This window comes from Budorcas taxicolor, chromosome 7 (genome assembly GCF_023091745.1).
Source record: "Budorcas taxicolor isolate Tak-1 chromosome 7, Takin1.1, whole genome shotgun sequence".
Lineage (NCBI taxonomy): Eukaryota > Metazoa > Chordata > Mammalia > Artiodactyla > Bovidae > Budorcas > Budorcas taxicolor.
The window spans coordinates 93,349,258-93,375,017 of record NC_068916.1 but is presented as its reverse complement, the minus strand read 5'-3'; the positions used below and the strand labels follow the sequence as shown (position 1 = coordinate 93,375,017).

Sequence of the window (25,760 nt, the reverse complement as noted above, 5' to 3'; positions counted from 1 at the left end):
GCTCGCTGAAGAAAAAAACCACTGATTCTAATGGGAAGTGTTACCTGCATAAGTGCTGACAGATAAAAATCACATGAGAAAAAGGTGTATGCTTTGCTGAGTATGACTGACTTCAGCCTTAGAGAGTGTGCAGCTTTCAGCAGGCAGGGAATACTGGAAAGAGATGAATTAACTCCTCATTTTTCAAATCTCGTATCTCAGACGAGGACAGATATGGCTGGGGGCACCAAACGAGAGTGAGCACAGATGGGGGTAGAAGTTTGAGTTGGATGAAAGGCATCTGGTCTTTGGTTTGCTCATGTAGGGAATGAGAATAATACCACCCTTCACCCTTGTGTGACTGTTGCAAAGATCATGTAAATCAATACATGCTTATGTAAAATGATACAATCAGAGATAACCTGATTGTATTTAATGACAATGAAATTGTATAAACATAGTATCACAAATTAGGAGGAGAAAATTCTCATCTTTATGAATATTTAATAAAATTTATCATTTAAAAGTTTGTCAGTGCTTCCTTTTCAGTCTCTTCAAACTGTTAAGTAACATTAATGGCTAGTATGTACTGAGCACTTTCTGTGTTCTAGACATTTGCGGTAAATGCTTTAAATAGTTTAAACTCAATTTTATAACCATCAAGGAGGGAGGCTCCATAATTATCCCCATTTTACAGATGAAGATAAGTAAATTGCTCAAAATCACACAGTTAAGGCCATAATGGAAGCACAACCTGAACTAGGGTTAACCAAAGAGCCAGTTAGTCAGAAATCTAGAGTAGGGACAACAGAGGATGAGATGGCTGGATGGCATCACCGAGTCAATGGACATGAGTTTGAGTAAATTCGAGGAGTTGGTGATGGACGGGAGGCCTGGTGTGCTGCAGTCCATGGGGTCGCAAAGAGTCAGATGTGGCTGAGCGACTGAAGACTGTGGCTGTCTAGAAGGTTTACAACCTTCCCTAAACTCAGTTGCCCCCCAAAGCTGTGGATTTGGACTCCAGTCAGATTTTAAAACACATCTGGAAATGAAACAAATGATTTCGAAAGAGGCTTTTAAACACACATGTACACACAACTTTTTCATTAGAAACTGGGATAAAGAAGAACTCTCCTGGCATTGCTGTTCAGATTCAGAAGCAAGCCCAGGCTTCTGCTCCCTACTCAGGCTGACAGTACTGGACCCACAGAAAGTGCAGGAGAAACTCTATTCCTGGCCATGTCCTCAAATAAAAGTTGTCCTCAAATGAATCAGCCAAATAGCCCCGGGGGGCAGAGGCTAGTTTACACCCTTGCTATCTCCTCTGTAAACTGGCTAATCATCACCAGAAGGGACTTTTTTAGGACATACCTAACTTTTTTTTTTTTCAAAGGGTCCTAAGGACAGGCAGTGACTTGTCTTAGGCTACCATAATCCTGAGTGTGCTTTCACATTTTCTAGACCTTTCTACAATGCGTGCATTTTGACTTTGCAGAATTCTTATCTCAGCACTTGGACTGTCCTGGGTGAAGGTTTCCTTTGTCACTGATTTTCCTGTCTGGTTGCTTGGGAACAGCAGCCTTGGGGCTTCTGCTGTGGCTTCTATCAAGGTCAGCCTGGAGCCAGGCCTTGTGGCCCTTTCCCTCGAGAGTCCATCTGAAAGCAGAGCTTCTCCTGGGACAGAGCGCCCTGAGATGGCATCATCTATAGGACCGCCCCCTGGAAAGTGTACTTCCTGCCTGCTGGCAAGGAGATTAGTCAAAGGTTTTGACATTGATATATAGCCGTAATCTTTCAAGCGATTACATGAACTAACTGGACAGTTACAAGGAATTTTCTTAAATGGTTAGAGGGAGACTGGCAAATCCCTTGAGGTCTACATGATGAGGGTTTTGAGTAGCAAGAAACTGGGCTCCAGGGAACTCTCCCTCCCAAGAGCAGATTCATCTGTGCCCCCTGGGGACTTTCTATAAGGTTTATCTACATTTATATTTAATGGAAATATAACATTTTATGTATAGCCTTTTTACAAATAATAAAAAATTAGAACTTAAGGTGGGTAGTCAACGATTTCGTTTTTGCCTGACTTCAAGTCATCTTCAAGAATATTCACCTTCACTTCCTCATATTCACCCCCAGGCTCTTTATCTGCTCCTCATCCTCCTGTCCCGTGGGGTGTCCCTTCTTCAAGTTTTCCTCTCCCCTATTTCCTTTCTCTTTCCTTCAGTCTCCTCTTTCTGCTGTTTCGTCCTTTTCCTTTTCTCTTCTTCCTTCTTGCCTTCCCTCTTTTTTTCTCCCTCCCTTTCTTTGCCCTTGTTTTCTTCTGTTCCTTCTTTCCTGGCTTTCATCACAACCTTTAAGAGTGCCAGCTGCCATTTTTAAATGCCCATTTTCATTGCTTGGCCCAAGGGATAGCGCTTTCCAAATTTTTGTTATTTTGCAATCACCTTTAAAGTTACATGCAAAATGTTAATGGGGTGAGGAACAACTAAATGTGATTAAAAATTGTACTGTAGAAAATGAGTACTGAAAAGCGAAGTATACTAAATAGAGGAAGCAAAAAAAATTAAGACCAGGTAAATGTTCATTCTGGGGGGAAAAAAAAGAAAACATGTAAAGTCAGCAGAAGGAGGGGGGAAAAAACCTCAATGTGACATTATAAAGAAACCAATATCACTCTCTAAAATGGAATCTGACAAGCTGACACGAAGTCATCTGGGGCACGACTAAACATGCATAAGAAGTTTCACTAGTTGAGGCATACTCAAGTCGCTTCGGTCGTGTCCAACTCTTTGCGACCCTGTGGACTGTCACCCACCAGGCTCCTCTGTCCATGGGATTCTCCAGGCAAGAACATTGGAGTGGGTTGCCCTGCCTTCCTCTAGATATATTGAGGAGTTCTAATATTTCAAAATTTTGTTTCAGAGGAACAAAAATAGATAAAAATAATTTGAATTGTCTTGATAAGGAACTGTATGCCAAGTTTTACTGCTATACTACTGCTACGGGACAGTTATTTGCACCAGATATTGTACTAAGAGCTCTATGTGGCTTATTTAACTTAGTCCTCTTTATGACCATGAAACATAAATATTTTTGAGAACTGTTTTACTTTTATAAAAGAAAATATTCTGTCTTAAATGGTGTCCATCTTTTTTTTTTTTTTAAACAATGGGGTAACAATACTTCTTACTTTTTAAAAGAAAATATACTGTCTTAAATGGTGTCCATCTGTCTTTTTTTTAAAAAAAAACACTGGGGTAGCAATACTTACTTCAGACAAAACAGACTTTATTTTCCTTTTAATTCTGTATTATTTTCGGCTGTGCTGGGTCTTCGTTGCTGCAGACTTCTCTCTGGTTGCGGCGAGTGGGGGCTGCTCTCTAGTGTGGTGTGCAGGCTGCTCATCGTGGTGGCTTCTCTTGCTGCAGAGCACGGTCTCCAGGCCCTGGGCTTCAGTATTTGTGGCTCCTGGGCTCTAGAGCACACTCTCAGCAGCTGTGGTGTGTCGGCTTAGTTGCTCCACAACATGTGGGATCTTCTCGGATCAGGGATCAAACCCGTTTCTCCTGCACTGGCAGGATTCTTTACCAGGGAAGGCCCCCCCATCTGTCTTCTTGACCTTAACCATACCTGGGACACTTTTAATATTTCAGTGGAGGGTTCCTATTTTCAAGGCGAATATTGGAAAAAGAGCCACAGCACCCAGTAACCTGGGTAAGATTTGATATCATAAAAACTGAATAAGACACTGAGGTGAGATTCAGTAGTCAAGAGTCCCTGAGTTGTTGATTTCGATAAGAATTTCAGTATTCTAGATTTAAGGCTGCAAGGTAGGTTTCTATGCCTGAAAAAAAGAAGGAATATTGCCACAAAGAAAACATTTTGCCACTTTATGTGCCTTTATTCAACCTATACGTCATGTCTAACATTTCCTTAGGTTAGAAGTATAGATCTGAGAGGAAGTCAGTTTTGCAGGGCATTTTACTGAGTGAACTAAAAAAGCTGTACACTAAAACCATCTTTAGCATAAAAAATAAATCACATAAAACATAAACATATTCCAAACACAGTTGTATACTTGGTGCTATGTTTGCTCACAGAAGAGCTGTAGTCAACAGTAAACTATCACGATTATGTATCATAGAAAATATAAGTCTTACTGCTCACCTTTTGCGAGGTTACCTAGCAGGACTTCAAAGGAAAACCAAAATCTGCATGCCTCCTCCAGAAGATCATAAAGTGAACATATGCTCTGGTTTCCTACGACAGTTCTGTTTTGTGCTCATCCTGATATGACACTTTATAGCACTCCCCTCTTACACTCTTCAGACAAGCTCTCACCCTAGAAAGTGAAATAAGTTGAATTTTATAACATCAATATTTTGAGCAACACATTCTACATGCCTGCTATGTTGAACACAGCACAGGTGTCCAACAGATTCATTTTCTCTGACATGAACAGGACTGACAGTGACCTCTTTGGTGTGACTGACTGTGGCAAGATGCAGCTGGGTGCACAAGGAACCCACCCCCACAGAACACACAACCCCTGACACCCATCACCTTGGCTTCCTGTTCTCTTTTGGAACAGAATCTGTGACTGGCAGCACATACTGATTCCTTAGGTCTTGAGTTTCCTCAATATCTCACAGCTAGGGACCAGAGAGTTATTTGGAAAAATCCAGTTCATTTTCTAATGGGATACGTGATAGTAAAATAGGTGAATATGAAAGAGTCACTATATTTCAGGTGTGCAGTTATTGATATTTTGTGGACTACTGAAAATAACTAAATTTTAAAAATCATATGGAATTTAGAAAAAAAACTGGATAATATACATCTCACATGTTTTCAGATTTACAGTTATAGTTCTATTTTACAGGTAAGTTTCTTTTTACATCTTGAAAAGAAACCTTAATAATGCATTTAAAAAAAAGGAAACAATAGTGTCATTTCCAAGCTTTTCAATGATTCAGTACCCTATGATATTTTTTTCCATTCAGGCTGGTTTATAAAGGAAAGTAAAAATGACAATAAAAGTAATGTATCAATTTATTCTCTACTAATAAAGTACTGAACATTAATGAAAAAAGTGTGAAATATTGGAAAGCAACACAGAGCAATTCCATTACCCATTGCAGTTTTGGGTCATATACTGTATATAAAGAGTAATTACTTCATTGGTTGGAGACCTCAGTGGAGGAATATAGAATTTGATGAAAGATTTTAAAATAAAAAATTTTATCCCAAAGCATTTCCTTTTCAAAATTTGCCAACACTCCAGACTTTTTTACTTTGAATTTTGGTGGTGAGGGGTGACAAGGATGGGTATGCAGAAGAAAGAAATTTTAAATGAGGTTTTTTAAAACTCTTTAGCCAATACTCAACATTAGTACTTGGATTTAAAGTATCTACTAAAAATAGTCTTTGTAGATGCCTAAAATGACACATCTTATTAATGAAGGGCTCATATTTTATATTTGCACACTACATTATTAATGTTAAATCTGGTGGTTTCTAACAACCTTCCAATTTCCATTTTTGAATCAAGATTCTAGATTTCATTTTCTTGCTGATCATGGTGTTTACAATAATAAGTTTCCAAATCTTTGCAAGTCTTTTCTTCTTGTTTATCCTCACAGGGATCCTGTGTGGGAACTGAAATCTTCTTGGGTAGAATGAGAAGGTCACAGTATATCATGCAGAGAATAGACTCTGAGTTGGCTAGTTGTAGTCCTAATTCCAAGTGCTGTCATTTTCCGTGAGCCTGTTTTCTCTTCTGTAAAGTAGGGAAAAATACATTGTAGGGTGGTGGTGAGGACTAAATGAGCTACGTGAAGAGCACTTTATGGTGCTTAATGAGTGTCTGTTTACATTCTACTTCTTTCTAAAAATAATTTAGAATACAAAAAAATAAATTAAGGAAAAAACACATAAACCGTATAAAATCATGTCCAGTGAGTGCTGATTCATTTATGTCTTCTATCCCTATTACTTTTATAGTGATGTTATAGAAAATCTGGGAACTATTCTGGTTATAAAAGTATATTGATTGCAAAGAATTTGAATATTATAGGAAGGCATGAGGAAGGCAAATATCCATTTTACCTTTAATATTCTGACATATTCCCTTCATCAGTTTTCCATCCTACCCATTTCAAAAATGTTAGGATTATGCTGTATATCACATTTACTTCCCATTCTTTTAAATTTCTAGTAGATCATAAGTATTTTCACTCTTTTAAGCAGTACTTTTTGATTTCCTAATAGTCTATCATTTGTATTAACATAATTATATACCCAACATGTTAATGATTTTTGTTTTTGTTACTATAAAAAAAAAAAACTGCCATGAAAACTGCTTCAGATGTTTGTTGAATATACTGGAAATCCCATCCCTTCATTTGTCATATTTTTCAAATTTTTTTCCCACTTAGCCTTTTAAATTTATAACTTTTGATATAAGATTTTATGTAACTTTTGCTACTAATTATTTTTCTTTGTGATTTTCTTTACTGCTTGTATGTTTAGAAAGTTCTTTCCTATTCCAAGGTCAGTAAATAACTTACCTATCTTTTCTTCTGCTTTTATAATTCTTTTTTAGTTATTTTCTTTTAAATTAATTTAATGTATATTTGGGATACTTTAGTTTGAGACAGATGCTGAGGTAGATTTGAGCTATCTCAAATATGTTTGAGAATCTATTAAGGCATGATTTAATATAATTTTCCCCAAATAGTTAAAGCAATTACCCAGTAACATAATATTTTCTTCTTTATGATAGATTTATGATGGTGCTTTATCATACAATTCCTCTTTTAATGCTTATCTTTCATATTTTAATTACTTAAATATCTGGTACAATAAATGCTTTCTCATTATTTCTCTTCTGCAAACATTGCTTAGCTATAGGTACTCTTCCAAACAAATTTTAAAAATACTTCATCAAATTCTCCCCATTTTACTTTACACCAAACACATTAGGATTTGGTTGAAATTGCAAAATTAAACCTTTATGTTCAACTAAAAGAATACATTCTTTTAATATTTAGTCTTCCATTGCAGAAATTTATTATCTCTGATTTCTTAATAAAGATTCTGTGCATTTCTTGTTAAGGTATGGCTAAGTACCTTATACATTTTATTGCTATTGTGAAAGAAATATTCTTCACCTCATAATTTCAGACTGGTTAGAGTTTATTCTCAGTAAACTTTCATTGTATAACCAGCATGCTTCATCTTCAACTTGATTTATTCTGGATATAGAAAAATATTTTGTAAGAACACATTACTTCATAGATGTAAATGAACTTAGCTGGTGCTTGATGGAGAACACTGAAGGCCGTGGAGATTATTAGAGCAGACCAATTCTGCAATTATAAAAGGAACAAGGAGCCACTGATTGTCCATTTTATTCTAAAATGTACAACTGCATAGGTGAAATGAATGCATTTTGTTTTATTCCTGGGGAGGGGGAAAAAAGACCAAAAATTGATGCACCCGTGTTTGTAATGACAAGTGAAGGGCAACTTTTGAAGACAGTGGGGACTCCAAGAGTGTGTCATTGTTCTCTAAACTTTGAGCCTCAAGCATTTCATCTACCTCATTGCCTGACAGTCCGTTTGGCATAAGTGAGATGAATCATGTAGGCAGTATCTCCTGTGGGAATTAAATTTAAAGTGAAGGCTCTAAGTAACTGGTATCTAAAGATCATGTTATAAAACTGGCATCCACATCCCCAGTCCCACTGTACCCTGTTGTCCTCGGAGGCTGCCCACACACCTGTCATTCACTTGCCCTCACTTTCCAAGGTGGCAGGATGCCAGCCCCAGCCAAGTGTTCACAGTGCAAAGTGCTTTAGACTCTGCTAAAATGAAAGTCAGTATGTAAATGTGCAACATGACGACATTATTATTCTGGTTTCCTGGCTGCTTCCAGCAAGCACTGACTGCCACATGAGGTCTCAAGTGTTCTGGCAGTGTGCAAGTGTTCAGAAGAAGTTAAAAGTAATGAAATTGGATCTACATTTCCACAGAGATTCAAGCTGGCATGGAGAAATGGAGTCATGGGTTGGATGGTCTCCACCAAACAGCCTAGGCAAGTGCCTTTGGTGCCAGGCTACTAAGCAGAATTTTCTATCATGAAAGGCCACCATTATTTCTTCCGCTGGGTCTGAAATTACAAAACGTGCACATTACCCCCTAGGTTCACACCACTCTTTGGGTGCTTTATGCTGAATCCGCACCCATTTGCTGGAGCACACACCAGCTTTGCCTACGTCCAGCACAAGTTTTAAGATGAGGAATTAAATACAAATAGAGGGAAAATGTTTAGTTAAAACCCTGACTAATCACCCATTCGCTGGAGCACACAGCTTAGGGCCAACACAAGTTTTAAAAGGAAGAATTAAATACAAATAGGGGGAAAATGTTTAGTTAGAACCCTGACTAATAGAGCATGAAGTGGAAGCTCTATTCTTAAGACAGGGACCAGGCTATGTATTTTGCTGTCCCTAAGGCGCTGTCTAGAAGTGTCCACTTACTGGATTTCAGTTGATTTTATTATTTTTAATTAAAAAAAACATTTTTGTGTGTGCAATTTTCATTGCTCACAGGTTTTCTTATTTACACCCGGCATTCCCTGCTATTAAAATAATCTGGAGCCAAGACCAAAGTTAGGTCTGTGGGTGGCAGGCCAGAAAACTGGGTCTGCTAAGTATTGTGTCATGGTGGGCCCAGGGTCAGCAGAGATTCCAGATTTGGTCATTCTGAGACCTGATCTCCCTCTTACCACTTCACGCTTCCTGTCCGCCTGCTGAAATGTTTCTGTTCATCAGGGCAAGAGCCACAGAATCTGAGTCTTGTGCTTTGCAGCCACCTGTACCCTGACACAGGTCTACAATGCTGAGTGCTCTTCCTGGTCCACCTCCCTTCTTATCTAAAATTTTCATGGGCTGCACGCATCCACTTATATCCATGGAAAAATGAAGTTCATTTAAGAATGTACGTGTTGACAATGAAAAGAATCCAAGCCCTGAAGGATATAGATACCTTTACTCACATAGAATCTCTCTTTTTTATTGTTTTAGGACAGTGAAAAAAAGGGATTTATAAATAAAATTTATGCCATCCAGGAGGTATGTATCAGTGTCCAGAACATCCTAGATGAAGTGGCTTCCTTTGGCGAAAGGATAAAGAAGTGAGTGATGCTGACATGCGAGCCCTGGCTTTCTGGGGGACAGTGTCCATTTGTTTCTCAGAGGGTGAAATGCCACATTCTTTCTGGCAGGGGACACTCCGTCTGGGTGATCTATTGCTCAGTTTCATCATTATTTACTTTGTTTCTGCCAGTCTTTGGTTTTATGAAAGTTCTGTCAATTTCCTCCTTGAAATTTAGAACATACTGGTTGGAAAGAAGTCATACTTGTAGCTTTGAAAAAAATAACACCGTCCTAAATTTTAGCACATTTTCACAGCGAGACTTTGTTCTTAGAATATGAAATTGCAATAGGAAAAAAAAAAAAAACGAGTTAAATGAGGATTTCAGGTAATCAAGACACACCTGCATTTTATTATTGGTCAAGTTAGTTTCATCAATAAAGTTAAATTAAAAAAATATTATAAATAGCACCCTGGAAAATAGTCTTTCAATTCTAACTAGCTGAGATCATAATTATAGATGAAATAAACTAATACTTTGTCATTTAGAAAATAAACAATTTTTATAATTTAAAAGTTAAGAATCAGAGATTCACGGAGAACAAAAAATTAAGAAACATAATTTGCATTTTACTTTATCTTATATACTTATATTTTAAAACAACTAATTATAAAAATGGTAAGGCAGATTTATAATTAATAATCAGTAAAAAGTATACTAAGGGCTCATGCCACTAAACTACATGAAAATTGGCCTGCATATTGATTTCTAAATGGTCTGTTCAAGAAGGGGTGCTTTATACCTGGATAAGCCTGTATGTTTCTAGTTTCATATCTCTATTCATCGTTTATTATTCATAACCAAAAGTGTGCAGCAGACTTGGATGCTTGGGCATACACAGAAATTGAAAGGAGTAAATTATTTAAACTAAAGGTGTGGGTCGTTCATCTGGTGCCTTTCATGTTTCAAGGCATAATGCATTTTATTTTGTATAATTTTTAATACATTTCCACATATGCATAGGTGCTGAGTTTCCACTTTCTCACATTAGACACAACAGCCTCCCTCTGACTCCCAAATGGGACTTTTAAGCAACATTCAGTATCAGACTTCCTTGGGGAAAACTGGATTTGGTCGAACTTTCTAAGGGGTAGACAGAAATAGAGGTATAGGCTGAGGTACAAGAACATAGCATAGTATTTAGTGAGTCTTGTAGGAACCCTCTCTTATGCATAATCATCTTTGGACTACTAAAATGAGACAAACTCCCCTGGAGTCACATTGGATAAAATGGATCTATCTAGAAACCAGATTTAGATGCAATCTTTAAGTACAAAATGGAAGTCTCCATAATTACATCTTGTTATGAAATAATCCTCCCAGAACTTTCTTCAATAGCATCTCTTGGGGGGGGAGGTTGGGGGGGAATGGTATAGGATCACATTCTAGATTTAGATTCCATGATACACTGTGGAAATAAAAAGGGTGGTCTTTTTTTCCTCTGACATTAGCTACACTGGTGTTCATTGCCATTTATCCTTCCAAGAGGAATAAGAACACAGGGAGCACTTTAGTGAGGCTGCCCAGGAGGAGGGTTTTCCGCGTGAGGATGGTGTGACGGATGGCTCTGAGCTCAACCACGGGAGAGCGCACAGACCCTCAGCCTTCTGTTCTCTCCACAGCGGGCAGAAGCAAGGGGACTACAGGTGTCAGTGAGGAAGGAAGGCATGCTCCTTTACCTGGTGGCAATTACAGGACGCTCACTCTGGCCATAGGACATAAAAAAACGCAACAGAAAAGCCAGACCCCAAGAGTTACTAAAAATAAGACAACCTGGTTGGATCCAACTGTGGCTTTTTTATTGGGGGGAAAAAAAATTAGGAGATGTGACCTAGAGAAAGACAAAAAGCAAGTCATATGCCACAGAGTTAAGGAATAACTCTGTATTAGGAATACGTATTAGGCTGAAGGGTAGTACATGAGAAAATCTCGTGACAAACATCCTTTATTGGACTACAGACTTCTCTGGAAAAACCCAGTCCAAGTGAACGGAGCATCCATTACTAGGAAATTAGAAGAAATGAACACTGACAGTTATCCATATCATGTACAATTTCAATATTTTCTCCAAGTGTCTTTGGAGCCCTTCTCACTGCTAAGAAGTGCTGAACAGTACTTCTAGAGCTTAATGGCTCTAAATAACATCACCTTGATTCACGTAAACATACTGCCATCACTACCAGTCTTTCTGGATACAAGAAAAGCTGTCCTCATTTTTATACCAGGAAAGCTGATGCTCAAAGAGGTCGACCACCTGAAGTCACATAACAGAATCTAGGCTTTGAACACAGATTTGCTACTTATTTTGGTTGTTTTCATTAAATTATGCTAAAGAGTCACTCAAACATACATTAGTTCCTCCTTGGAGGCCGAGCACTGAGGCAGTAGTATGCCTGTAAATGGAGACACGGTTCATATACCTGACCTCGAAGGCTCCACACAGTGAGTCTGTTTATAATTTTGTCACTCTCTCTTAAAAACTATCAGAGACTTACTATGGATGTTCTACACAAAAAGCCTGAAAATATCTGTTCTTTCCGTGTTCTGTTTGCCTTCTGTCATGATTTTTCCTTTCTTTTTGTCCCACTGAAGTCTTTCCCATCTTCTTGGTACTATTTTGTAACTTCTCCTTCTGTTCGTTGATCCCACTTTTGTTCTTTGTTCTGATGTTTTATCCCTGTCAATACTCAAGTCTTGCTTCCATCTCTGGCTCTAACCCTCTACATTATCAAAAGCCCACCCTTTTCCAGCTTAAACTTCCTTTCTAGTCTTCAAATGTGCCATGTTCTCCTTTGCTGAAACAATGCAGGGAGAACAGCAGATAATGTGTTGACTTTACTTTCTAATTATCTATGTACTGCTGGGAGGAGGGCAATGATGGGAACCAAGTTTTTACAAAATTTCCCCTTGCTGACTTCTAGTTCCATCTGAAACATAGCTGAAGTGGAAAGTATTTTTCTAAGGGTTTCTGAAGTTCTGAGGATTTCCACAACAGTGTTAAGATTTAGGTCTACAGACAACTGCTGGCAATATTTTATTTCCACTGTGGGTAATCCTATGTGAGAGTTCACAGAATAAAGAATGGTAGGGGCATTCTCCTCTATCAGAAGTTGGAGAAAACAAGATTGAGTACTAGTTTTAGAAGTAGAAAAAGATTTTTAAACCCTTAGAAGTCGCCCAAGTAGTACGACGACTACACCCTGAAGTCACCTCAGCCAATGTGGAGGGGGTTGGTGTCAACAACCCTTACCTGGGTCCTGTATTCAGGAAAGCCCATGACCATTGGCATCTCTTCCCCAAAGAAATAAGTCTTTACTAGATCTGCAGTCCAGAGTTTGAATCACCTTCGTTTTCATCTTTGAGAAACGTGTGAAGTGCTCAGATTGCTGATGTGTTGATTTCTCATTCAGTACTTTCAACTGGACCGTCCCATTCTTAAGCTGGCTGGCCATTGTAGCCCTCTGTGCGTTCACAGTCATCCTGTACTTCATTCCGCTGAGATACATTGTCCTTGTCTGGGGTAAGTAAAGCCTCTTTAAAAAAAAAAACTGTCATAGCTGTTAAGAACAAACTATTTTTAAGGGATGAGTTATACTGTCAGTAGCTCCCTGTATTTATGGTCATGAAGCTATTCTATGATGAAAAGAGACAGGTCAGTTTAAAATCACAACAGTCTGAAGATTTAGGTCTACCTGCAAAATGCATTTCTCTTATCTGGCACCATAGGCTCCATCATACTATAAACATGTAGTGGTGCAGATTCTCCATACATCAAAGTGTAGCTTTGTCTAGATAGCACTGATTTATTTTCACCACTTACACGTAAACACAGGCATTGCGATCTATATGGTGCACTTAGGACAATATGCTTCTGTGCTGTGGTACTTTATCTTGTGGAGGTGTCCGTAAACATGGTCCTATATACGGCTGCATGTTTAAGAGGTCACCCCTAGGAAACAGGAAGAGGGTCTTTGGCATCGGAAGGCTGCTCGGGAACAAAAACTTCTGCTCTGTGTGTACCCAACAAGAATGCTTCTGTAAAAACCCACTTTCAAGGTGCTATCTGGGGAGGGGCTGTCCTAATTTTTACTGCAATTATGCTGCATGCTGACAGTTCCTATGTACCTAGACTCTATTCATGGCTTCCCTGGTGGCTCAGATGGTAAAGTGTCTGCCTGCAATGCGGGAGACCTGGGTTTGATCCCTGGGGCGGGAAGATCCCCTGGAGAAGGAAATGGCAACCCACTCCAGTATTCTTGCCTGGAGAATCCCATGACGGAGCATCCTGGTGGGCTACAGTCCATGGGGTTGCAAAGAGTCAGACACAACTGAGCGACTTCACTTTAGACTCTATTTAAGGTGGTACTTAGAGCACTCTTCATAGTTTGGAGTTTGTTTTCCTCAGCCAACAAAATTCTTTTGATTGGAAAACTCAATTTTCAGTCTCTGAGACTGATGAACGTATAAAACTACATTAATGAGATATATATATATATAAATGAGACTGGGTAGGAGTAGAATGCTCTACTTGCCCCTGGCCTGTATACACCCGAGATTACTAAACTTATACAAAATGCAGAGAGCCAAATGGGTTTTAACTTCAGAAAACATGGGACTTACTGAAAGCATAAAGATGAAAAGGAAAGTTTTGGTTTTTTCCTATCAAGGCTTTTAAAGAAATATGCTGGAATAAAATGGAAAAGGGTCTGATGTCTCCAGGCCCCCCTGTCTTAAAATCCTTGAATCTCACTCTTCTTTTTGGCTGTCTTGTCATATCTTGAGCAAGCCGCTTGCCCTTTTTATCACCATCATTACCTTTACATCTTGGGTAGGGAGTGGAGGGTGAAGGGAAGGGTGATTAGGTTTTCTTGTCTTAATTCCTATAATCTAAAGAAACAGAAGAGTGCTTTCATTATCCAAGGGAAGAGGTATTTCCCTATGTTCTTGGGATCGGATTGTATGTTCTTTCATTCCTTCCTCTGATATTTAAAACAGATGTTGTTTTATTGAAGGCATTAGGGTAGGGCATTAGGTGTGGCAGTTTATTACCTCTAACCTACCCAGGTCAGACCTGCCATCTCAGTTGTGATAGGTGGGGAACTTCTGGTTTCTCTTCCCCAGGCTGTCAGAAAGTGGAGCCCACGGCAGACATCTGGTTGTATAACCTGGGGTGGCCTCACTGGCAAGCTGTCTTAAACGTAATTTTCAGAGAATGTGTTTGGGTCTCTTGTTTCATCAAATAAAATAAAACAAAGAACAGTATTCCTTTAGTGGTAGGTGATTGCTGAAATATTAAACAAAAATTTAAGACATGGGTCTCACATGGGGAGACAGAGACCAAATCATAATTGCATTAGCTTATTCTGCCGAAATCCCTGAAGAAGAGCCCAGATGCTCTGGTTTGTGACCCAGTCTGTTGATTTCACAAAAAGCTCTTTGTTTACATTTATGTGAATATGCTTGGTAATTTATTAAGTCCCATATAAATTTAACACAGTAGACTGATCCAATTGAAATTCTGCATTATACCATAGAATATGAAGAACAGATAACTCTAGTTTTATACATTATTTTGACATTTCTACCTCATCAAGGTTTTTTTTTTGTATACTAGCTCCAAATTCACCTGTATCTGCTCCTCATCCATATTTGCTCTTCAGGTAGTGCAAAGGGTTCACTGTTGGATAATTTAGCTTGGGTAGATATGCCTCATTTTAATGGGTCTTGGCCGTTCTAATCCAAGAAGTGATCCAAGTCAGTCAATCACAGAAGCATCTTTTGCAAGCATTAAATTTAAATTCCTTGTAATTTAAAAGGAAAATTGGCTTCTAAAAATTTCAATGCCAGAGATAGAGAAATGGAAACACTTTTTTTCCGTGTGATGAAGATCTACTCTCCTAGCAACCTTCAAATGTGTATTGCAGCATTATTAACTATAGTCGCCATGCTGGATGTTATATTCCCTTGACGTTTAAAAATTCTTTTTTGTGCTGTGCTGGAACTTTGGGGCTGTGCGGGCTTTTCTCGAGTTGTGGCAGGTGGGGGCCAATCTCTAGTTGCGGAGCGCGGGCTCTAGAGAACAGGCTCAATAGTTGTGGTGCTTGGGCTTAGCTGCTCTGCAGCATATGAGACCTTCCTGGATCAGGGATCGAACCCACGTCTCCTGCATTGGCAGGTGGACTCTTTACCACTAGACCACCAGGGAAGCCTCCCGGGACGTTTTATAACGGGAAGTTTGTACCTATTGACTCCCTCACCCACTTCCCACTTGCCCACCTCTGTAACCATAAATCTGTTTCCTGTATCTATGAGCTTTGTTTCTGTTTGTATTTTAAGGATTCCACATGTAAGTGGAATCTTACAGTATTTGTCTTTGTCTGACTTATTTCACTTAGCATAATGAATGCCCTTGAGGTCAATCCTTGTTATCACAAATGGCAAGATTTCTAATTGCCATTTATTATTTTTTTTAATGGCTCAATAATCTTCCATTGTGCATATGTACACCACAGCTTTATCTGTTCACCCATGAACAGACACTTAGATTGTTCTCATGTCTTGGCTATTATAAATATGCTGAATGAACATGGGGGTGCACATGTATTTTTAAATTAGTGTTTTTGTTTTCTTCAGATAGATACCCAGAAGTAAGATTATAGGATTATAGTAGTAGTTCTATTTTTGATTTTTCGAGGAACCTCCATACTTTATTCCACAGCTGTTGTTCAGTCGCTCAGTCCTGTCCAACTCTAGGGACCCCATGGACAGCAGCACACCAGGCCTCCCTGTCCTTCACCATCTCCCCGAGTTTGCTCAAACTCATGTCCACTGAGTCCATGATGCCATCCAACCATCTAGTCCTTTATCATCCCCTTCTCCTCCTACCTACCTTCAATGTTTCCCAGCATCAGGGTCTTTTCCAGTTAGTCAGCTCTTTGTATCAGGTGGCCAAAGTATTTTCCATAGTGGTTGCACCAGTTTACATTTCTTCCAACAGTGCACAAGGGTTCCCTTTTCTCTAGATTTTCACCAACAATTGTTATTTATTGTCTTTTTGATGATACAGTCATTCTGATAGGTGTGAAGTGGGATCTCATTGTGGTTTGTATTTTGCTTTTCCTAATGATTGGTAATATTGAGCATCTCATGTACCTGTTGGCTATCTGTCTTCTTTGGAAAAACATCTATTCATATCCTTTGCCTAGTTTTTAATTGGTTTGTAGTTTTTGACTATTCAGCTGTGTATGTTTTTAATGTATTTTACCTATTACCCCCTTATCAGATATAGGATTTGCAAATATTTTCTCCCATTCTGTAGGTTCCTTTTCATTTTGTTGGCTTCCTTTGCTGGGCTTTTTAACTTGATGCAGTCCCACTTGTTTACTCTGTTACCACCTATGTTTTCTCCTAGGAGTTTCATGGTTTCAGGTCTCTCATTCAGGTTTCAGTCCATTTTGAATAATTTTTATAAATGATATAATAGTCCAGCTTCATTCTTTTGCTGTGCCAATCCAATTTTCCCAACATCAATTTATTGAGGAGACTGTCCCCATTGTATATCCTTGGCTCCTTTGTTGTAAACAATTGACCATATATGCATGGGTTTATTTCTGGGCTATCTTGTTCCACTGATCCATGTCATGTTTTTATGCCAATACCATACTGTTTAGTTATGAGAGGATTGTAATATAGTTTGAAAGCAGGGAGTGTGAGAGCTCCAGATTTATTCTTTTTTAGTATTGCTTTGGCCATTTGGGGGACTTTTGTGGTTCCATACAAATTGTGGGATTGTTTCTATTAAAATATGCCACTGGAATTTTGAAAGGAATTGTACTGAAGTTGTAGATGGCTATGGGTAGTATGAACATTTAACAATATTAACTCTTATAATCGTTGAGCAGGGAATACTTTCTCATTTATTTGTTTGGTCTTCAGTCTCTTTCATCAGTGTCCTGCAATTTTCAGTGTATAGGTCTTTCACTTTCTTGATTAAATTTGTTATTTATTTCTCTGGTAGTACACTGTAGTATATAGAAATGCAATAGCATTTTATACATTGCTTTTGTATCCTGAAACTTTACTGAATTCATTTATTAGTTCTTACAGTTTTTTGATGGAGTGTTTTGGATTTTCTATATATAAAGCCATGTCATCTGCAAACAGCGACAGTTTTACTTCTTCCTTTCCAATTTGGATTGTTTTAAAGTCTGTCTTATGTAAGTGATAGCTTCCCTTGCTTTCTTTGGATTTCCATTTGCATGGAATATTTTTTTTTCATCCCTTGACGTTTAGTCTCATGTGTCCTCACATCTGACTTCATCTCTCAAAGGCAGCATATAGAAGAGGCTTGTTTTTTTAATTCACTCAGCCACTCTATGTATTTGGATTGGAAAATTTAGTTCATTTAAAGTAATTATTGCTCTGTATATCTTTTGCTATATGATTACTGTGAGGCTTACTTATAAAAACAAGTTTGAATGCATTTGAAAGTTCTAGATTTTTTACTGTTTCCCATGTTTCATATGTTACATTTTACCTTCTTTAAATTAGTATGCTGTGTGTAACTTAACTATTATAATTTTACTATATTGTTTAATCGTCATAATAGTTTTATAAATGATTAATCCACTACATTTTATTATGTATTTACCTTTATTAGTGACATTTGCACGTTCATGTGTTTTCTTGCTACTTATAGCAGATTTTTGGCTTAAAGAAATCTCTTTGACATCTGTCATAAGGCCAGTTTAGTGATGATAAACTCTTGGCTTTTGCTTGTCTGGAAAACAATTTTTCAGTTCTGAAGGATAGCTTAACTTAGTAGAGTATTCTTGTTTGGAAGTTTTTTTCTTTTCCTTTCAGGTCTGTGAAGTTTCTCCTCAAAAATCTGCCAGTCTTCTGGAGATTCTCTTGTATATGACAAGTTGTTAAGTCTCTTGATGCTTTTATTATACCTGTCTTTAACTTTTCATATTTTAATTATATGGCTTGATGGGGATCTCTTTGGGTTTCTCTTATTTGGAACTCCCCAGGCTTCCTGGATCTGTACGTGTTTCCTTCCCCAGATTAGGGAAGTTGTCAGCCACTATTTCTTAAAACACATTTCCTGCCCTCTTTTCTCTCCTTGTCTATGACTCCCTATAGTGCAAACGTTAGTATGTTTCACTGATCCTTTGTATTCTTTTTCATCTAGCTTGCTGTTGAATCCCTCTAGTGTATTATTTTATGCTTCAGCTCTGTGTCTTCTATTTGGTACTTCATCTGTTATTTCTTCATTGACGTTCTCACTGTGTTCATCCATACTATTCTGAATTTGGTGAGCATATTTATGAGCATGACTTTGAACTCCTTATCAGGTAAATAACATCTGTTTCATTAAGGACTTTTCCCCCTGAGGTTTATCCTGTTCTTCCATTTGAAACATGTCCCTCATTTTGCTTGAAGCTCTATGTAGGGTCCTATGCATTAGATGAAAGAGCCACCTCTCCCAGCCTGGAAGTAGTGGTCTTGTGTAGAAGATGAACCTTATTATCCAACTTTACCTTAGCTCTCAGTAGTTGAGGATGTGCCAAGACCTGTGGGTGTCTCGAACAGGAGGTGCTCAGTCAGCACCTAGACTCAGGCTCACTGAAAGTCAGCCCTTTGGGCTGCAGCTTTTAAAGCAAATACATACAGTGGGGCTGCAAATGTAGGCCCAGCTGGCTGCCAGAGGATCTGGAGGTGTCCCCTGGGTGACAGTCACAAAAATTGGGGCTTTGGGTGAGTTTGTAAGCTCCTTTCTGGGAGATAACTGATGAGCTGTGGTGAGGGAGAGTGGCAATGACAGCACCCCCTGGCCTCTGCTCCCTGAGAGTCCCTCCACAGGCCTTCAGATGTGTACCAAAGCTGAAAGTGGTGCCTCAGGCCAAAGCTCCAGAACAAGCACGTAGGATTCTTTCATAGAAACACTGCGGGTGCGTTTCAGTCTCCCGTTTGTGCAGTGCCCTGGTGGGGGCAGCTTGCTGAGACCTGTCTCTTGAGTGTTACAGTTCTAGCGGACCCATGCACACCAGCTCCCCTGACCTCCAGAGTCAGGTGGTTGAGGGGTATCCCCTGGGTGGCAGCTGCAAAAACTGGGGCACCAGACATGTGTAAGAATGCCCCTCTGAGGTGTCTGGAAGGGTTCACAGTCAGCTCTTAGATGTGTGTTTAATTAGAAGCCTGCCCCTCAGGCTGCAGCCATAAGCTTACAGACCTGTTTCACAGAGAGACTAAGCTCCTTTGTCTATACTTTTTGCTGTGCCCTGAGGGTGTCAGAACTCTTTTCTCCATTGGTCATAGTCCTTTAGAACCTGCAAACATCAGGCCCTCTGGCCACCAGAACTAGGCAATGTAGGGGTGCCTCCTGAGAGCAGTTGCAAACACTGGGGCACCAGACAAGGCTCTGGGAGCTGCTGGCCGGCTGGAGAAGGCAACGACTGCATCCTCCAGCCTCCACTGTTTCCTGACAGCCCTTCCATAGGCTCCTCTAAGCAAGCCAGACAGTAATCCTGCCACTCAGGCCAAAGCTCCCGGACAAGCAAATAGCCCCATTCTTAGACTGGGAGTGTGTCTCAGTCTGCTGTCTGGTTCCCTGGGAATGGTCGTCTGCCAAGAACTGTCTCTCCAAATGTCACAGTTCCACAGACCCAGGAATACAAGTCCCATAGCCTCCAGAGCCAAACAAACACTCAAGGGGTATCCCCCTGGGTGGCAGCCACAAAACCCAGGACACAAGACAGATGTAAAAGTTCCCCTCCAGGAGATACTGGTGTTCTGAAGTGCAGTGCAGGCAGAGCTCAGAGATGGGACTCACCAGCTTCCATCCCCAGAGAGTATCCCAGCAGGTCCCTGCCTCTCTGGCCAACACCTGAAGATTAGTTGATGGACTTTCTTCACACTGAACCTGGGCATCTTTCAGAGAGTTGCGCTTCTGTGCTGGGTCCTGCGATGAGTGAGTACTCATGAGCTCTTTAGGAGCCATTTTCCTTTCACTACAGGCTTCTGGGTCCCATGGCTGCAAGCCTGTTCGTTTTGAAAGCCAGGTGCCTTGAGGGCTCATCTCTCAGGTGAAGGTCTTAAAAGCTGAGGTGCCTTACATGGTATACAAAAGCTACTTCTCTCTTGGCTACTCTGAGAGAAGCTCTGGGTTTGTGAGCTTCCTCCTGATGGTGGGTAGCTGCACTGGGCCTGGGGTTATGGTAAGATTCTCTCCAAGAGGTGAATTCATGATTGTCCTAGGCTGCCATCTTGAACTGCCTCATAGACATAAAACCTCGGGCACCAGATGTGTAACAGCTCCCCTCAAGGAGATGCTGGTGCTCTGGAGCATGGCAGAGGGTGGGCATGAAGACGGTACCAACTGGCTGGAGTGAGGTAGCTGGGGAAAGATGGTTCCTGCCAGGAAAGAAAAGAAAAAAGATGGCTGCCAGTCTCTGTCCCCCAAGTAGGCAGGCTCCTGAACGTTTCACATCAGATGTCTTCCCTGAATGACTTCCATTCAGACCTTGGAGGCAAGCAAATGATCCTTTCCCACAAAAGGTCTGGTTGCCCCTGGATCAGCTATTTCCATGCTGGGTCCTGGAGTGGGTAAGCCTGAACACGCAAGTTGGTTTTCAAAGCTATGTGTTTTGAGACAAAAATTGAGAGCCCAGAAAAATCCCAAGCATATATCTAACCAGGGAGCCAAGAATACTCAATGAGAAAAGACAGTCCTTTCAATAGATGGGGCTGGGAAAACTGGACAATCACATGTAAAAAATTAAACTTGACTCCTATGTTACACTAATCAAAAATAATAACTTGAAATGGACTGTAAGACCTAAAACAATGAAACTTCTGGCAGAAAACATTTTTTAAGAAGTTCCCTGACATGGATCTTGGTAACAGTTTTTGCAAATCACATCTAAAGTACAATCAACAAAATTAAAAACAAACAAGTGGGACTCTATAAAGCCAAAAAGCCTCTGCATTGCAAAAGAAACCATCAACAAAGTGAAAAGACTATCTACAGAATGGGAAAAAAAATACTAGCAAACCGTATGTATAATAAGGGGCTAATATCCAATAAAGGCCCCATATAACCCAAGAGCAAAATAATCATCATAAAAATGGACAAAGGACCTGAACAAACATATTCCCAAAGATATGTATGAATGGCCAGCAGGTCCATGAAAAGATGCTCAATAACCCTAGCCACTAGGGAAATGCAAATTAAAACCACAATGAGATAGCATCTCATAGCTGTTAGAATGGCCATTATTAAAAAGAAGAGAAAAGGGAACCCTTATACACTGTTGGTGGGAATGTAAGGTGGTACAGCTACTACAGAAAACAGTATGGAGATGCCTTAAAAATAAAAACATAGAACTACCATATGATCCAGGAATTACACTTCTGGGAATTTATCCAAGGGCAACACAAAGACCAACCCCAAAAGATATCTGCACCCCCATGTTCACAGAAGCATTATTTACAATAACTGATTCATGGAAACAACTTAAGTATCTACTGGCGGATGAATGAAGAAGCGGTATATGATGAAATATTATTCAGCCATAAAAAGACGAGGAAATCCTACCATCTGTGACAACATGAATGGATTTGAAGGCATTATGCTGAATGAAATAAGTCAGAGAAAAACAACTATATGATTTCATTTATATGTGAAATTGGGAGGGAAAAAAGCAAAAGACCACTCCCCCCAACTTATAGAAAAAGACAAAAATTCTGTTATCTATCAACATATGAGATGATGGATATGAACTAAACCTATTGGGATAATCATTTCACTCTATGTGTACATGAGACCATCATGTTGTACACCTTAAAACTTATACAGTGATATATGTCAATTATTTCTCAAAACTAGAAGGAAAAAAAGCTTGATGTTTTGGGGGCTTCTCCCTCTAGGTACAATTCTTAAGAGTCAAGGAAGCCTGATGTGGAGGTTCAAACCCTCACTCCTCAGAGAGAGCTCCCTCCTGACCATGGGTTGTCAGGCTAGGAGTGGAGTTTATGGTGAGACTGTGCCCCTGCCTCTCCTACCTGCTTCAGTGCGGGCCTTCTCTTGTTGGTGTGTAGACAGCACTCAGCCAGTTTTCAGGTTATTCTCAGAGGCAGCTCCATATGCAGCTAGAAATCCCGCGTTGGTGGGTTTACGATGCTTATGCGTCGCCATCTTCAAAGCTTTTTATGTTTTTTTTTTAAAAAGCTGGTTGGTAAACCTTTTCTAATTCCAGGTCAGTTTAAAATTAAAAAAACAAAATACCAGGTCATGCATTTTTGAACATTTATTTGCGTAACAGGAACACTTCCCCACCACTGGGGGAAAAAAAAAACCCCACCAAAAGCGTCTCTGTTGAAAATGGGGAACCAGTAAGTCAGATTTCTCTCCTTAATCCCAATCCAAAATGTAGGGTAGATAAGTTTTATCATAGATGAAAAACTACAACAAAGCTTCTAAGTATTTGAGGGGAAAGACAAGATAGGTCACTGCTTGTGCCCTTTGTTTCCCAAACAGAAAGCCTTTCCTGCTGGGAAGAAGCCACTGAAGCACAAAGAGAAAAACAGAGCAGCCACTGAGTTGGAAGGTGGAAGGAAGGGAGAAAAGGGAGGGAGAAGACTGGGTTTTCTGGTTCAGTCAGTCAAGGCTGAAAATCAAGGCAGCTTAACCTAGATCTTCAAATCACCAACAATACTTTTTTGCCAGAAATGTACCTTCAGACTCCAAACTGTATAGGTTTCAGTAATATTTGATCTGTCACTTTTTCAGGAATCAATAAATTCACAAAAAAGCTTCGGAATCCGTATGCAATTGATAACAATGAACTACTCGATTTCCTTTCCAGAGTCCCTTCAGATGTGCAAGTGGTATGTAGATTTTATTAACTATTACTGTAGGCATAATTCATTTTATTGGGCTTCAGAAAATATTTGCTTTTTTACTAATTGAAGGTCTGTGGCCACCCTGTATTGAGCAAGTCCATTGGTACCATTTTTCCAACAGTATTTGCTCACTGTGGGTCTGTGTGTCACATTTTGGTAATTCTTGAAATGTTTCAAACTTTTTCATTATTGTATTTGTTATGGTGGCCTGTAATCATTGATGTTACTGTTGTAAAAAGATTAATGCTTACTGAAGGTTCAGATGATCCTTAGCATTTTTTTTTTTTCAGCAATGAAACACTTTTAAATTAAGGTATTGCTTTTATAGATGTAATGCTGTTGCATACTTAATAGACTTCCATACATCATAAACAGAACTTTTATATGCACTGGGAAACCAAAATATTCACGTGATTTTACTGCAATGGTCTGGAGATAAACCTCCAATATTTCTTAATCCTTTATCATTTTTAATGTAGTATGGCACTGGGTTTTCACGTTCATATCCATTTAATTTTGAAGGTCTTAGAAGAGCCAGGTAAAGTTAATAAAGCCTGTAGAAGATTTTGCCACCCAGGGATTAGTCCAGTTGAGGTGTTATCCAACAAGAAGCTTATAGAGAGAGCACTGCATACAGAGCCTACCGGGTGTCAGGGAGGGAGAGCAGTCCTCCAAGGAAGATTCAGCTGGAGTTTGTGAAGGGAAGTCACCATTACCTGAAGGAGGAATTAGGAATATTAGATGATGAAAGCAAAGTGTGCCAGCAGACACTGAGAAAAACACTTCCCTAAATAAACTGCATGAATTAGGTGAGTTTTAAAGATGGCTATTTTAGAGATAAATAAAGGGGTGGGGGGGACAGTAACTGATTTTTTTCTAAAACTTTTTATTTTATATTGGAATACAGACAATTAACAACGTTGTGATAGTTTCTGGTGCACAGCAGATTGACTCAGCCATACAAAAGTAACTGATTTTTTAAAATGGGGGCATATCTTAATCCTTTGAGGTTAACTAGTGCCCGTTAATCATTAAATATTTTCAGAGTAAAATGAGAAATGTTTTTATTCAAACTTGAAGCTGGGTTGCAACAGTACCTTTTTCCTTTGCTTCTGCTGAGTCTTTGATTTGGTATCTGACCCGAAGGTGGGCTGGATGGAGATGAAGCTTATATTAAACAAGCACATAATAAATTGCAAAGAACCATTATTCGGCCCTGCAAATAGATGGAGATGGTTCATATGTGTATGGGTAGTGGAGATCCTGGCCTGTCAGCAAAGTTCCTATCAGGGCTCTCGTCTAGTTTCTGGCAAGATTTCCCTTGACTCTTGCCCTGTCCTTCCGTTGTTTTCTGCATCCCAGCTGCAGGTCTCGTACAGCTTCCAGAGTGAGCACTTTTCCCCCAAGCACAGTCTCTCAATTCCTTTGCTTTTCCTTCCTTTGCCAGAAAGTGGCCACCTGACCAGCCTTTCTCTGAACTCTGTTTAAACAGGTGCAATACCAAGAACTGAAACCAGATCCTTCTCATAGCCCATGTAAAAGGAAGAAAAACAATCTTGGCTAGCCAGCTCCCAGCACTGGGGAGACCAGCATCTGTGTGGGAGGATAAAAGAAAAAGACTTCAGCCTCAGCAGCACTTCCTTTCTTTCTGTTTTTTATTTATTTTGCCTTTTTATCATGATTGAGAGAATTTGTAAATAGTGTACAAAGGCGTATGTCTTTGAAAATATACTTCCATTGTACAGAAACAATTTGATAAAGGTTTAGCTATTGCTGCCTGAAAGCCTTGCTAGCTGTGGATAATAATATAACACTGGAACAACAAATGTAAGAATGGTTAACACTGGGAGATACATACTTCTCTAATTACAAGTGGAAAAACTAGAATATTAGATTAAATGCTCAGCTGTGCTCTGATTAAATCTACATAAAATGTAAATGTCAATTTGAATTTAAAGTTTTTTTTTTAATGTGACTATTTTTTATCTGAAAAATAATCCATTACAGTTTTCTATGTTTTATACATTTCAAAAGGGAGGGAGGGAATCCCAGAACTTAAATAATGGAACAGATGCATTTCAACTTTCATAGGTTCAGATCCTGATATTCATTCCTGTGCACATTATTTAGCTATGACTAGGCTGATTTCAAGCTAGTGAATGAAAGTATAGTCACCTCAACAAGAGAATTTTCCATACACTGATATCCTACAAAGAAAATTTCCAAATCTTCTATCATTCCATCTAAAACTTTAAAATGTCTACAAGACGATACAAAAAATACTGCCATGTTTATAAATGATTGCCTATAAGGATTTTTATACCAACCACTATTAATTTGTACGAAGTCAACAAATTAGCAACCCAGTTCAGTTGTCAAAAATCTAGCAAATTAAATTCACATTGCTTTGATGTCAGATTATGCCTCTGTGCATTTAAAAATATTTAATACTCAAGTATTTCACAGAAAAAAAAATGTATGTACTTTCTCATTAGGTTATTGAAATGTTTTAATGCATTTATGATTTTTGTTATTAGTGTGAATTTTAATGTAGAGGAGAATGCAGTGTACTAAGTGATATGCCAGTGTCTCATTACATTCATTTTTAGAAAAAAATAATCATTCTTGACAATGAGAATGCATGAAAACCTATT

The 25,760-nt window shown here is 39.2% G+C and overlaps 1 protein-coding gene across 1 annotated transcript in view; it reads left to right on the top strand.

The window, feature by feature from the left end:
- The window catches only part of MCTP1 (multiple C2 and transmembrane domain containing 1), a 557,082-nt gene extending 532,412 nt beyond the window's left edge, over window positions 1–24,670 (top strand). Inside the window, exons 20-23 of the mRNA XM_052642765.1 lie at window positions 9,071–9,180; window positions 12,612–12,721; window positions 22,994–23,091; window positions 24,599–24,670. Coding sequence (XP_052498725.1) covers window positions 9,071–9,180; window positions 12,612–12,721; window positions 22,994–23,091; window positions 24,599–24,670 — 390 coding nt within the window. The remainder of the gene's footprint in view (window positions 1–9,070; window positions 9,181–12,611; window positions 12,722–22,993; window positions 23,092–24,598) is intronic.
- Window positions 24,671–25,760: the final 1,090 nt, after the last annotated feature.